Genomic DNA, 14061 nt, shown 5'->3' on the forward strand with positions numbered 1-14061 from the left:
TCACATGCATGCTGTTGATTATTATGAAAGTTAACTGATTTCTTGTATATTCACTGTAGTAGCATTTAGAGTCCATGAGGGTCAGGACATTGAGGAAAGCAGGTACAAACGCCATGTGAGAAATATTTATTAAGGCTTACAAATAGGAGAGCTTACCAACAACAAGAACAATCCAGCAGCTGACAAACTCAAAGAAGCATCCACAAGTAGGCTGTAGGACTCCAATGGCATTTCTTAAAATACACATTAGAAAAGCCTGTCAAACAAAAATATTTTTGAAGGTCAAATGGAGCATGGATATACAAGCAAAATTTACTTTCACCTTTACTTCTCTGGTAATAACTAGCAGGGGGTATTTCAAACAAGAATACATAAGCAGAGGCTTGCTAGCTTGCCTCTGCTCAGAGCAGTGCTGTTCTTAAGAGATGTAAACCTTATCAGGACATTCACGTTTTGATCCACTTCCCCAACATCTTCTGTTTTATTGCGTTAAGAGGAACCTTTGTAACAAAACAGAAGCTTCTCATATTAGTAATTTTGATATACTACTTTTGTAGGGGCTATACAAGTAAAAATTTTGTTTTGTTTGTAAAATTATTATTATGGTTCACTCACTGTTTTATTAGCGCAATCTTTTTCTTAGTGATTTTTATAGGATATGGCACTACCACATTATTTGCCATAAATATTTCCAGTTGTGGTGACTGTACTTTAAAATGACACTAAAAGTATTATTTAACTTCAGATTTTTATTCTATTTATGTACCAAAGACAGACATAAATATGTTTTATATTATTTAACTTTTTTATTGAAAAATAAAATAATTCATATTACATCTCATTTTCTATCCCATCCCATCCATCCTCCCATTCCTCCCTCCCTCCCACTTTCACCCCAATCCCTCTTCCTTATGACTGTGACCAAGGGGGACCTCCTCCCCCTGAATATGGTGCTAGGGTACCAAGTCCTTTCTTGGTAGTCCGCTATCCTTCCTCCGATTGCCATTGGGCCTCCCCATCAAAGGGACATGGCCAAATATGGGGCACCAGAGATCCTGTGAAAGTCAGTCCCCCGTCTCCACTTAACTGTGGAGAATGTTCTGTCCCTTGGTTAGATCTGGGTAGGGGTTTGATGATGGCTGCACGTTTTGTCCTTGGTTGGTGCCTTTGATCAAGCAGAACCCCTGGGCTCAGATCCGCCCATCATAATGTTCCTCTTGTAGGTTTCTAGGACCCTCTGGATCCACCTACTTCCCTATCCCCTATATTTTTCTCACCTAGAGTCTCAATAGGATATTCTCACCTCTATCCCACTTTCCTGGTAGGTGCAGATTTTCATGGGACCTGCCCCTTGGGCTAGAGACAACACATGCTGGCTAGGATGTGGAGAGAGAGAGGAACACTCCTTCATTGCTGGTGGGAATGCAAACTAGTACAGCCACTTTGGAAATCTATCTGGTGCTACCTTAGAAAAATGGGAATAGGGCTTCCTCAAGACCCAGCTATTCCACTCCTTGGAATATACCCAGAAGATACTCCAGCACACAACAAGAAAATTTGCTCAACCATGTTCATAGCAGCCTTATTCATAATAGCCAGAACATGGAAACAGCCTAAGTGTCCATCAGTAGAAGAATGGATAAAGAAACTGTGGTACATATACACTATGGAATACTACTCAGCTATTAAAAACAAGGAATTTCCAAAATTTGTGGACAAATGGATTGAACTAGAAATGATCATAATGACTGAGCTAACCCTGAAGCAGAGAGACTCAAATGGTATATACTCACTTATTTAGCTTTTATTTGTCAATTATATGAGAAAATCATAAAGATCACATTTATACACACATGTACATTGAATGCAACTCTTAATGACATTTAGGAACTAAAAACTCCAGCAATCCACTATACATTATGGTTATAGAAAAACCATTCCTTTTGCCCCTGATGGCTTGTTATTTGATACATAAATAAATCACTGTCACTTTCTTATTTTATAATCAAACTATCTTAAACATATTTGTCATCATTTCATATGGCCCACAATCGCTACCAGACATTCAGTACAATGAACTTGTAGCTCTCTCTGAATTGTGTATATTTGTACAAATAACAAAATACACAGACTTTAATAAAATTTCTAAACTTCACTGTAGTTTTTTGGTAACATTATTTTCAGAGGCAAGGATACATCCCTCATCAAAAGTACTAAAAGCCCAAATTGTCATGTAAAATCTCATTAAGTCTTTGAGGCTATTGCCATTTCTGTTTCTTTTATTTTTTGGCTTATGCCTGTTTGTTTATATCTCTTAATATCTTACATCTTAAAATAGAACATGAAATTGGATAAATGTTTTTGTATAACTTTGATGCTTAAAAATGCATATGTATCACACTTTCATGCCTATAGATGAATTTTAAAAACATTTTTCAATATACTAAGAAAAATGAAAGGTAAATTTCCAAATCACTTGAGATTTTGATAGGTATTAGACATTAAATATAATTATTTGAAAGTATATTAATGCATTGATATACAGTGAACCTGTACGTTGAAATACTCATGAGGTTGAGCAGACAAGTTGCAAGTTTAATTCTTGCCTGAGCTACAGTCTGAGTCCAAGGTTAATCTTTGCAATTTTGTAACTGTATAAAACCAAAAAGTAAAAAATAATTGTGGTACAAAAAACAAAAGAATGCAAAGCATATATCTCAGTGGAAGAGTACTTGAAGATACAGTTTCAATTTCAAACACCATTGAATGATTGAATGAATTAATGAATGAATGAGAAAGCAAATGACTATTGTTCTTCTTTTTTTTGAGAGGATGTCTCCATGTATCCTCGCTGTCCTAGATTTACTTTGCAAACCAGACTGGCCTTGGACTCACAGAAATCCATCTGCCTCTGCCTCCCATAGTGCTGAGATTACAGATATGTGCCACTGAGCCCAGTTTATATTTTTCTTTAAATAATTCACAGTAATAGGTCTTTTTCTCAGTATTATTATTATGAAGTATTCATATATGAAGTATCTAAAAGTTGCCTTTTATTTTGTAAGTGATTATAGTTAATGTAAGCCAAAGTTAAGATTTATTTGTTTATGACTTATGACAGGCCATGTCATTTAATTGTCATTATTTCAGAGACTGTTAAATAACTTTAAGTACTTTTTAATCAGCCAATCATCACATCAACACAGTTATTTTATTTTGTATTGAGTTTGTGGACAAAAATATATAAGCCATGTTATATTAGTTAAAATAAATATCTTTGCCTTACTCATAAAAATTCAGAAATGATTTTGGTTTTAGTATTAAGTATGAAAGTTGATATTGCAACCAGATATGTCACATACCTGTAATCCCAGTATTCTGGAGGCAAAGGCAAGCAGATCTATGTGAGTTCAAGGCCAGCCTGGTCTACAAAGTCAGTCCAGGACATCAAAGGCTACAAAGAAAAACCCTGTCTCAAAAAAAAAAAAAAAAAAAAAAACAAAAAAAACAAAAAAACAAAAAACAAAAACAAAAACAAAACAAAAAAAAAAAACAAGCAAACCAACAGTAAGAAAGTTGATATCGCATATTTATGAAATTTCTAATGTGATGGTATAATTTCGTCCACTGATTGTAAGCATTAAAAAAGTATATAATATAATGTTCAGTCACAGGGTCACATTCATAATCTTGAAATGCATCTGTCATTATTACAACTAAAAAGGACACAGTCTGAGCATAGATTTTATTGACTAATATTGTAAGATTTTGTAAATGAATCTGATATGCATTCTTACTAACCTTTTTAATTTTTAACATCAGGTCATGACAGATTAATACAATATAACACATCCTATAAATAATTTTTGTGAAAAGTTTCAAATAAAATAAAAATTAATAGGAGTAACAAACAATCTACCTTCAATCTCCATAAGTCTTACTGGAAAGATATTTCTTTGATAATATCTTTTATTTCTTCCTTAGTTATTGTTCCTTTAATGTTCTTAGTGTACATTTCTAGTGAATTAAAGCTTTCTGTGATGAAATTGGTCTTACTTTTTGTCAGGTTATAATAAGGGTACATTATTAGAAGTTATTAAGCAAAGTCCTTGTGTTCTTAAAGACAAAGACTTCATGTTCTCTAAAGTATATATGAATGCTATATGTATACATGTATGTATATATTTACACACACACACAAACAAACAAACAAACACAGATATATAAATATGTATGAGAAGGGAGTATTGGAATCTTAAAGAGAAAAGCAAGTATTGATGGGAAGAGGGGATAAAAGAGGGTAGCAGAATACCTGCGAGAAAAATGTGCAATGGGAGCCACAGGGGAAGAATAAGGACACATGAGGTGGTCAGGAGGAAGGAGACACGCAGTAGGGCAAGAGGAACAATAAAAACAATGCATGAATATGATATAATGAAAATCATTATTTTTTGCTAATTTTAAGATGTAACCTGCTTTAAAGTGTTTTAGTTGAAATGCCAGTATTTCCTTTATTTCATATTCTGAATGTGCACCACTGTTTCACATAAGGTAGCTTAGTGATGGATTTTCTAATGTTCTGTTCATTTTATTCACATTAGAACACATTTGGTAAATATAATCTTTGTAATTTTGCAGAAAAAGTAAAAATAAAATTTTATTTTTAAAGTTAGACAAGTTTAGTTATTCCATCATTCATTTAAAACATTCAGGTCACAATTTACACATTATAATTATAAATTAAGGAAAGACTTTTCCATATATATGACCTGTCAAGAGGCATGTACACAAGCTCAAACTTTAATTTCTATTATGTTTTCCAAACTTACCACTTTACATATTTCTATAATTTCCCTGAATTTTTCACCAACTCTTCCTTTAGGAAACACCAAAAGCTGCTATTAGAAACAGAATTACAGACGCCAAAACAAGTTACAGTAAACTGATACCAAAATCAAAGATTTCATGACCATTGAGAAGAGAACTTAGAGCCATTTGGTGTCAAAAGGAAATATCTTCTTTAAAATTATTATTTTCTTAAAGTATACCATGGGGTAGGAGAGATGCCTCAGTGGTTAATATTGCTCTTCCAGAGGATCCCAGTTTAGTTCTCATAAGCCACAAGAGACATATAGCTCAGAACTGCTATTAATTATAATTCCAAGATTCTGAAGCTTCTGTCATCCAGTGTACCTTAACGCATCTGTAGACATGTCCATGTGCACAGGCAAGCTTGTGCAAACACACATACTCACACACACTTAAAATTATTTTAAATAACATGTACATGAAGTTTGGAGAGAAGAGTCATATGTATGGCAGGAATTGGAGTGGAAGAAGGGGGAATGAATTCTTTCAAGATATAGCATAAACTAAGACAAAATTCTCAACAATTTAAAACATACTAAGTTTAATTTTACAAGTCTTCACAGCACTTTCCGAAAAATCACAGCATAAATTCATTTTGAAGAGGCATTTATAAGAATAACAGATAATACATTATTCAGTTTACAAGTATCAATCAACTGTATCTTCCCACTCATCAAATTTGTAACAAGAACAGCAACAACAACGATGACAACAACAACAATAAAAAATCATGAAAAATAATTATCCTAAACAACCTGCAACAGCACTTTCAAGGTATTGGAAATAAACTTTGTATTATAATTGAGTTGTATGGGTTCAATACCTCATATTATAATATAAATATGTATAATGTGTGTGGAGAATAATCTTAAATTTGAATTCTATACCAATGTATCAAAATTAAACTTATTTTGCATCAATATACAAAATTCTCTAACAACAAATAAAACATAACCTTATTTCTGAGTAACAAAGACTTAGGTTGAGGAGTAGTAATACAAGCTAATTGTTAGTTGATCAAATCACGGTCATGTGAATTACTAGTTTATATTTATCACAAGAATATACATCCTAAGTTTATCAGATACATATGATCCTATAGATAGATAAGATAAAATAGTTACAAAAGGTCTTCAAAAGCCTTTGATACTTACAGAGTATGGCATTTAAAGATGTTTTCATTATTTTAAAGATACATTGGCAATAAGACAAGTTGACTCCTGGCAGCATCCAGTCTACCTCAATGATGTTGAGCATCAAAGAACCTCCTTATGGAGTTGGCTTCAAAAGTGGCAAACCAGCCATTGGGCGCAATGCCCCCTTCTGCCACAAACAAAATTCTACCTAAAAAAGGGCAACCTTGGATGAAGGCAAAGTTGACATCCAAACTCTTCCAAGACAGTTTAAGCAAGTCTTTAATAGTTCCACCTCACAAATATTCTTTCAGATATATTTTACCAAAAGGCTGAAGAGGATTCTCCAACATTATAGAGAGTTTCATGTGACTCTGCAGGCTACTTCTATCATTTCTTTCATTTTGAAAGTGCAGATTAGTAGCTTTTATCTGAAGTACCTTAAGTAGATTCTTAATTTACTCTTCTAGTACTGGTTTAAATATAATTCATTATGTATTTTAGTAACTATTCAAAAAGAATACATTATTATACCAAAGATAACCATGTGTTCATCTTACTGTTCCCTTTGAATAAACATTTACAATCTAAAAAAATAAATAAGAATAAACATACCATTTTAACTGAGCACAAACCAGAATCAATATATTTTAGAGAAATGGCTTCATAAATGAGCCACTAGTGCAGTTAATAAGGAATAGCAGAATGTGACAACATTACAACATTTTAAAAGAAGAAAGTTCACAGTCTTCTAATTTACAGTGCTCACTCATAAACAAAACAGTTAAAACATGATAAAATAAAAATACCGAAAAGAAAAATATTATTAGTGGGCTAACAAGATTGCTTATTGAGTAAAATCACTTGCTTCTAAGATTGACCACATTAGTTTAATCACCAGAACCCACATGACAAAAGGAGAGAATACACAGGTTCTCTGACCACAGTGTGAATCCATGGCACATACACTTGCACACATGCGAAAACAAACATAGGTGCAATTTTTAATTAATGGTAAGATTATTAATGGATTTTGGTGATATCTGAAGAGAGATTTAAGAGCTATTAAAGGGAGGGATGAGAACATGTACATTAAAATCTTCAGTAAAAAAAAAAAGATGAAAAAGGAAGGAAGGAAGGAAGGGAAGGAAGGAAGAAAAAGAGTAAAGCCATGATGAGCCAAAAGGGTGGGAGGGTGGTTCAGGTTTGGAATAAAGAGGTTGTGACATCACAGAGCCAGCTGGCTCAGTTGTTAGCAACAATCAGCCTGACAACAGATGAGAATTTAGTTGCGAAATCCTTGAAGACCTTCCCTAGCTCTCCTGGAGCTCCCTTGTTCCTATTTCAGATATCTCTGTTTTTAAAGGCACTGAAGGCAGTATTTGTGAATATGGAGGATGTTGATGGTAATGCAGAGGAGACTCAAGGTGCTAATAAGACCCGCACCTCAATCAGGATAGGGCTTGACCGGATCTCTAAGAACCAATTTGAGAGCCAGAAACCTCGGAAAGAATACAAGCTACCATCTGCGTCTGTAAAGATTCTGCGTGACTGGCTCTATAAGCACCGGTTTAATGCATACCCTACTGACGAAGAGAAGTTAATGCTGTCCGAGAAGACCAATCTATCTTATTTGCAGGTCTCCACCTGGTTTACAAATGCCCGCAGACACCATCTCCCAAAAATTCTTAAAGAATCCCAAGAAGCCCAGAAGCAGTACTTCGGTCCACCGGAGGTTAAGGCACCAAATATGCCCCTGCCAATATGCGAAGTATCGCAAGAGAAGCTACCAGATCTGGAGTCTTCTCCAGAACCTGTATTGCTAGAAGAAAAGCCCGATTTTAGCAGATTCTACATGTTGGTTGAGGTTGCTGTACAGAAGGCAACAGAACTGGAGGAGGAGAAGAAGCAAGTTCCCAATCTGTAATCTCCCACACAACAGTTCACATAGTACTTTGTACTTTATACTCTGGTGGTTTCATTTATGCTCAACACAGTTTAACTTGACCTGTCATCTTCTAATAGCATCTTTTTTCCATATTTTTCCCTTTCTTTGAAACATTTTACATTATCACATCTCGTTTTTTTTAAATCAGTATTTTCTATACAATGTCACTAACCATGAAAATCAATTTTAACAAATTTCAAAAATTTATTCTCTTCCCCTGGGCTTGAGACTTCTATATCTGATATTAAACATCATACAAACATCGGACAAAGATGTTCATGGCTAATCTCAATTTCTACACGCCAAAGATACTCTGGATGTCAAGACATCCTTCTTTCTCTTTCTGTGGCTATTTTTATGAGTATAGATAATAGAAAGGAAAAGCTCCAAAACATAGTGATGACATTGCTAGACAGATTTTAATGGGTGATTATTTTTAGACTTTCAAGTGTTTCCTTTTGTATAATTTCTTTTGAGTAGGTCTGTATCTCTGAATGAATATGATTATGAAAACCAAAGTAAATTTTATTCACCATATGGGGAGTAATAAGGGTAATCTCTTTAGGTGACTAGTAGGGAGCATTTCGCATGGTAGGTAAGTTCCTGGAGAACATCAAGTAGTGGCTTACCAGTGCCAGTTCTTCATTTGTTCACTGGTTTTGGAGAAAGCATTTTGTTGATTTTAATTATCTACATCAAAGGAAACCTGTGAAAAATTCCCTAGAAACAAACTGTAGACAATGGAAGGAATCAATCTAGAACATCTTAGGTAAACAGAAGATAGACACAATATTCTATGTTTTATTGGTTTTACCTCTTTAACAAATTTATCCTTCATTTTTAAAAGCTTGAGTTGGTGGGGTTTGAACAGAATGTAAATTCTCATGAATGCACCTTCTCCTGTTGCATCACACTCAGAGATTTTCAAGAGTAACAAAAACGTAACACTGCTAGAAGCTGTAATTTTAGTTCATTGATTTTGTGAAGCTAAAATCAGGTCAATATGGCCTCAATTCTTGTTCTTGCATAAACACCATACAGTGCCTTTTGGTGTTGGTTTTTTGAATACCTATCTCATAAATTTATTGAAGCTTCCTAAAGCATCTTTGGAAACTGTGTTAGTATGAGCAATTTCAGTTTACATGTAAGAATGGAAGAGGTCAACCATCTCAAACTGACATTTTTGAAATATGTAGGCTCTGTTTCTTAACAATTAAACTTTATTATACAACCCAACTAGGTTACACAAGAGGGAAAAAAGGTTAAAGGGAAACAAGAGTGAACCTTCTGGTATCCGTTCCACGGGACAGGTCCCTTAGTGTCTCTGGCCTGTGTGATGTTCCAGCTTGTTCGCTGATCTACATGCGCTCAAGCCCGGTCTGAACCTGCTGCTGCTCTCTTCTCTCCTTTTCTGTGTCAAGTGCGAAGGGCGGTCTCCTTCTCCCATTGAGGGTCGATTAGAAAAACAATTGTCCAGAGTTGAAATGCATTCCTTGTTTAATTTGTGGAGTAACATAGTAAGTTCTGCTCTTTGAAGAGCTTATAGTATGTTACAATGAAGCCATCTGGGCCTATGCTTTGTTAGCTGAAAAGTTGCAGTTACTCCTTCAATCTTTTTGCTTGTTTTAGGTTTATTTCAACTATTTCATTTAGGTTTAATTTTGGTAGGTCATATGCACCTAGTAATTATTCATATTATGCCATATTTTTCACTTTATTACAACATACATTTTCATTATATATCCTCATTTTTTTCAGATTTCATTACTACCTGTTGTGACATCTCTTTTCATTTTGAATTTTGTTAATTTGTGTATTCGTTTTCTATTTTCTTCAAATTAGCTATTAGAAAACATTTTCATCTTTTTGAAGAAGCAACATAAATATATATTGTATCTTCCATTTCTCTTTTATTGATTTTTTTCTTGATCTTACCTATTTCTTCCCATTTAATATTTTGGAAGCTTGGTTTGCTCTTTGTTTTAATGTATTAAACTCAATGCTTCAGTTGTTTATTGAGAGCATCTTAGGTTTACCTTCATTTTATCCTATAGGTTGTGAGTAGTATCTTCCTTTTCATTCCATTTTAATAGTTGTAAAATTTCCTTTCTTGATTTATTAAATCATTCATTAATCATTAAGCAATGTGTTTACTTTGATAACTACTTGTTTTCTGTAATTTCTCTTGCTATTGATTTGTAAATTTATTCCATTGTGATCAGAGAAGAATATAAGTTATTTTAATTTTCTATGTTTTTTGAGGATTGCTTTGAGTCCTGATGACCCATCTTAGAGATTCTTTAAGGCTTCTAAGATCAATGTGTACTTTACTGTGTTGTGGTGGGATACTCTGAACATGGCTGTCATATCTGCTTAATTTATGGTCCCATTTAATTCTAGTATTCCTCTGCTTATATTTTCTCTGTTGGATTTGTCTAATGGTGCCAAAAGACTCACCTGTGCTACATTGTTAGAATTAACCTATGTTTCTATATCTAGTAGTGTTACTTTTATGTAATTTTATTTTCCAATGTTTGATGGAGAGAGAAAGATAGAGAAACAGAAAGAGGGAGGAGGGACGTAGGGAGAGAGCAAGAAAGAGAGTGAAATAATTGGGAAGTATATAAATATTACATTTATAGTGTTTTGCCTATTGGTATTTGGCAGCCTTGAAGAAAACATCTTTTCTATCTTGGTGAGTCTACAACTCTGAATATAAATCAATATCCATCATATCTCATCTCTATCAACCCAAAAACTTCTATCTAGACATAAAATACTAAACACTTAAATAACTAAACTTAATTGAAAAATTAAATTATTTGGTCTTCAACCTTATGAGATACTTGAAGATGAATAAAATTAATTATCTGAGTAAATATGAAGTGCAAGTGAGCAACTTGCAAAGTGAAAAAATGACAGGGACAGTTTGTTGAATGAGCAATCACCCAAAACTATACATAATATAACAGCATCATCATCAAGCTTTGGCCCTTACATCTGGCAGACAGATTTGTGAAGCAGGAACTATTGACTTTTTTACCCTGATTTGGTAGAGTTTGGCCATCAACCGTGCCTACTTCCAAGGTTGGCTACTTTTAGGCAAAATTCTGTCTGTAGCAGAAAGGAGGGCATTTTTTTTTCCACATTTGAAACCATCACTGTACGGGGGTTCTTTGATGTTCATCATCTTCTCTGAGGTAGTCTGGGTGTTACCAGGAGTTAACCTGTCTTATTGTCACTGAACATTTAAACTAAAAAAAAACATCTTTAAATACCATATACTTACGTCTCTGGGGTTTTTTAAAGACATTAACTATTAATAAAATTCTATCTGTTAAACCTAGGTATATATTCTTGTGATGAAAAAAAGACTAGTGATTGATATGACCTTGAGTTGATCAACTAATATTTAACTTGCATTACTTCTTTATCCTAAGCTTCCTGCAATAGCACCTTCAAAGTATTGAAAGTAAGTCTTATATTATAATTTATTTGTATATATACACTACTTCCTAATAGATTAGCAATATATTTAATATGTGTGAAAAATAATCTTGAATTTGAATTCTTTACAAATATAGCAAAGAAAATGAGGCCCCATTTCCCTTAAGGGAGGTTGTATAGGGTTTTTGGTTGTTTTCTTAGGATATGGATGTTTATTTTCATTGGGAGTTGGTTATAATTTATTATTGATTTTATTTAGAGAGAAAAAGAGGTTAGACTCAGGTATTTTCTCTTTTCCTTTATCTTTCTTTCTTAGGTATGGAGATAGGGTCAAAAAGAAGGAAGGGGAAATATAGAAATATATAGGGAAGACAGGAAAAAAAGTAGATTATTGAAACTAATCTTCAACTTATGGCCTTAGCTGTCACTCACAAGCAAGGTTATTTTTAATTTATTGGCATAGAATTTTGTATACTGGTGTAAAATAAATTCAATTTTGATACATGGGTATATAATTCAAACATATGAGGTTGTTAAAATATATAATGAAAATAGAGTATAAATGCATACAGTAAATTAGGGAAATTTCTATTCTTTTAGAGAATCAATGAAGGTAATAGAATAAGAAGTACACACAAAACAGAGAAAAACTATGAACACTAGGAAAGTCAAGTGTTATGCTACATTGACTACGGATTATATAAATAAGGAAGAGCTAGCTGTACAGTAAAATGAGCAGAGTGGAGAATAAGAGTTGGGCAAGACTCTCATCTGAATAAATAACCTCGCTCTGAAACCTGAGGTGAGGACCAATATCTTCTTGCACTCTCAAATATCAAGGGAGAACCAGGATTGGTGCTAAATTATAGATATACTCCTTAAACTTAAATAATGTACAGAATACAAGGCCAAACAATGAATGAACTTCAATCTCAAAATGGTGATCACAGCAGATTATGAAATATATGTGGTTTCACTAGCTTCAAATGGAAAAATGGAGTTGGTTCAGCAGTAAAAATCTATAAGACATAGATAAATTCAGAGTATATGCAGAAAAATCTCAATATTCATATTATAGTTATTGAATAGATTAATAAAAAATATTAAAGAAAGAATTCATAGCATTATTCATTATCCCTTATTAGAACAATCTGTTATACAAATGGTGCAAGAACCTATTATTCAGAAACAGGAAGCTGACTCTCTAATTGAGGAAGATTTCTAGGCTTAACTTTTGCAAAGGGTGTGGTAGCATTTTGTTTAGAATGTTTAAGGGCCTACACTTTTCTGTGGTTCAACTATAAATGAATTATTACTGCATATTTAATATTACAGACTGATGACAATGTTTTGTTCTTGTACAATTTCTTCCAACTTGCCTATAGATTAGTCCAGTTGAGATACTACTGAATGATTAATACATAATCCTTTTTTAGGATAAGTTAGAATGTTGTCGCATTATTGTATACCCAATACATACTGAAATGTTGCAGTGTTCAGTAGAGTTATTTCAGCATTAACCATGTTGCAAAATGTGGAGGAATTATCATTTTACTGTTCCACACACATGAACAAAAGTAAAACTTGGGTTGAATAGTCATATATTTTTATTGAGTTTACATCAATACTTTATCCACAACATTAACAAACATTATTAGTTGACTGTTTTAAACTGTCTCATTCAAAACCTTTCTAAGTTTTTCACACAATACATTTTGAACATGTTTTTTGTTTTTCCAACTCCTCCCAGATATTCCCCACTTCTTTCTTCCCAAAAAGTTTTTCTTTACCTTTCAATAAACCCATTAACAAAGGGAAACTAAAATCAAACAAAAATAAAAATCAACAATAAATGATGAATAAAATAAGGATAAACCAAAATATATTGAAGCAAAGTCCTTAAAGAAAAAAAAACCTTGTTTTGTATTGACCAACTACTCTTTGACTGGTAGCCTGCTCTGTAATGTGTTTATTATACCTAATGGCACTTCATTGAAGAAAATGGCTCTTCCTTTTCTAAAAGGGTATCAATTACAAAGATATTCTTGGTTAGAGGTACAACCACTTGTCAATAACACTACCTCAGCAGTGGGATATTCTTAGGTTTGAACATATGCAGGTCTTGTCAGTGATTTAACACTGTCTGAGAATTCTTATTTGAATCAGCTGCATTATATCTAAAAGACAGTTTCCTTGGAGTTCTGTGTGAGAGGCCGCACTCACATGCACCATTACAAGATGGCGCTGACATCCTGTGTCCCAAACTGGTAAACAAGTAATCTGCGCATGTGCGAAGGAACTTTCCACTTGTTGTGCTCTGCCTCTCCCATGTCGTCATATCGCCTGATGAGTAACAGCCAATCAGGGACTGACACATCCTAAGCGGAGAACAGTTTCCTATATAAGGGATGGGTTTCTGCTGTTTGGGGTCTCCATTTTACTTGTCGTAAGCTTATGCTCTCCCTCTTAAGACGCATTAAAGCTTTACTGCAGAAGGATCCTGTGTGTGCAGCGTCGTTCTTGCTGGCGAGACGGTAACGTGAGTCACATCTGGTGCCGAAACCCGGGAAATTGACCACACCATCGTCAGCACCTTCGGAGACCCCTTGACTTCAAGGAGGATTCAGAACTGCAGGGATAGGTAAGTTCGGAGAGGTATGCATA

The 14061-nt window shown here is 33.9% G+C and overlaps 1 protein-coding gene across 1 annotated transcript; it reads left to right on the forward strand.

Annotated features, from left to right (window-relative positions):
• Positions 1–7176: 7176 nt before the first annotated feature.
• On the forward strand, positions 7177–7929 carry Tgif2lx (TGFB induced factor homeobox 2 like X-linked). The gene has a single exon (XM_051141826.1). The coding sequence runs from the start codon at positions 7177–7179 to the stop codon at positions 7927–7929; it is 753 nt and encodes a 250-aa protein (XP_050997783.1).
• Positions 7930–14061: the final 6132 nt, after the last annotated feature.

The sequence above is a fragment of the Acomys russatus genome, chromosome X (genome assembly GCF_903995435.1).
Source record: "Acomys russatus chromosome X, mAcoRus1.1, whole genome shotgun sequence".
NCBI classification, from domain to species: Eukaryota; Metazoa; Chordata; class Mammalia; order Rodentia; family Muridae; genus Acomys; species Acomys russatus.

Coding starts and splice junctions, on each gene's coding strand:
- Tgif2lx (XM_051141826.1), top strand. CDS start 7,177: ATGAGCCAAAAGGGTGGGAGGGTGGTTCAGGTTTGGAATAAAGAGGTT.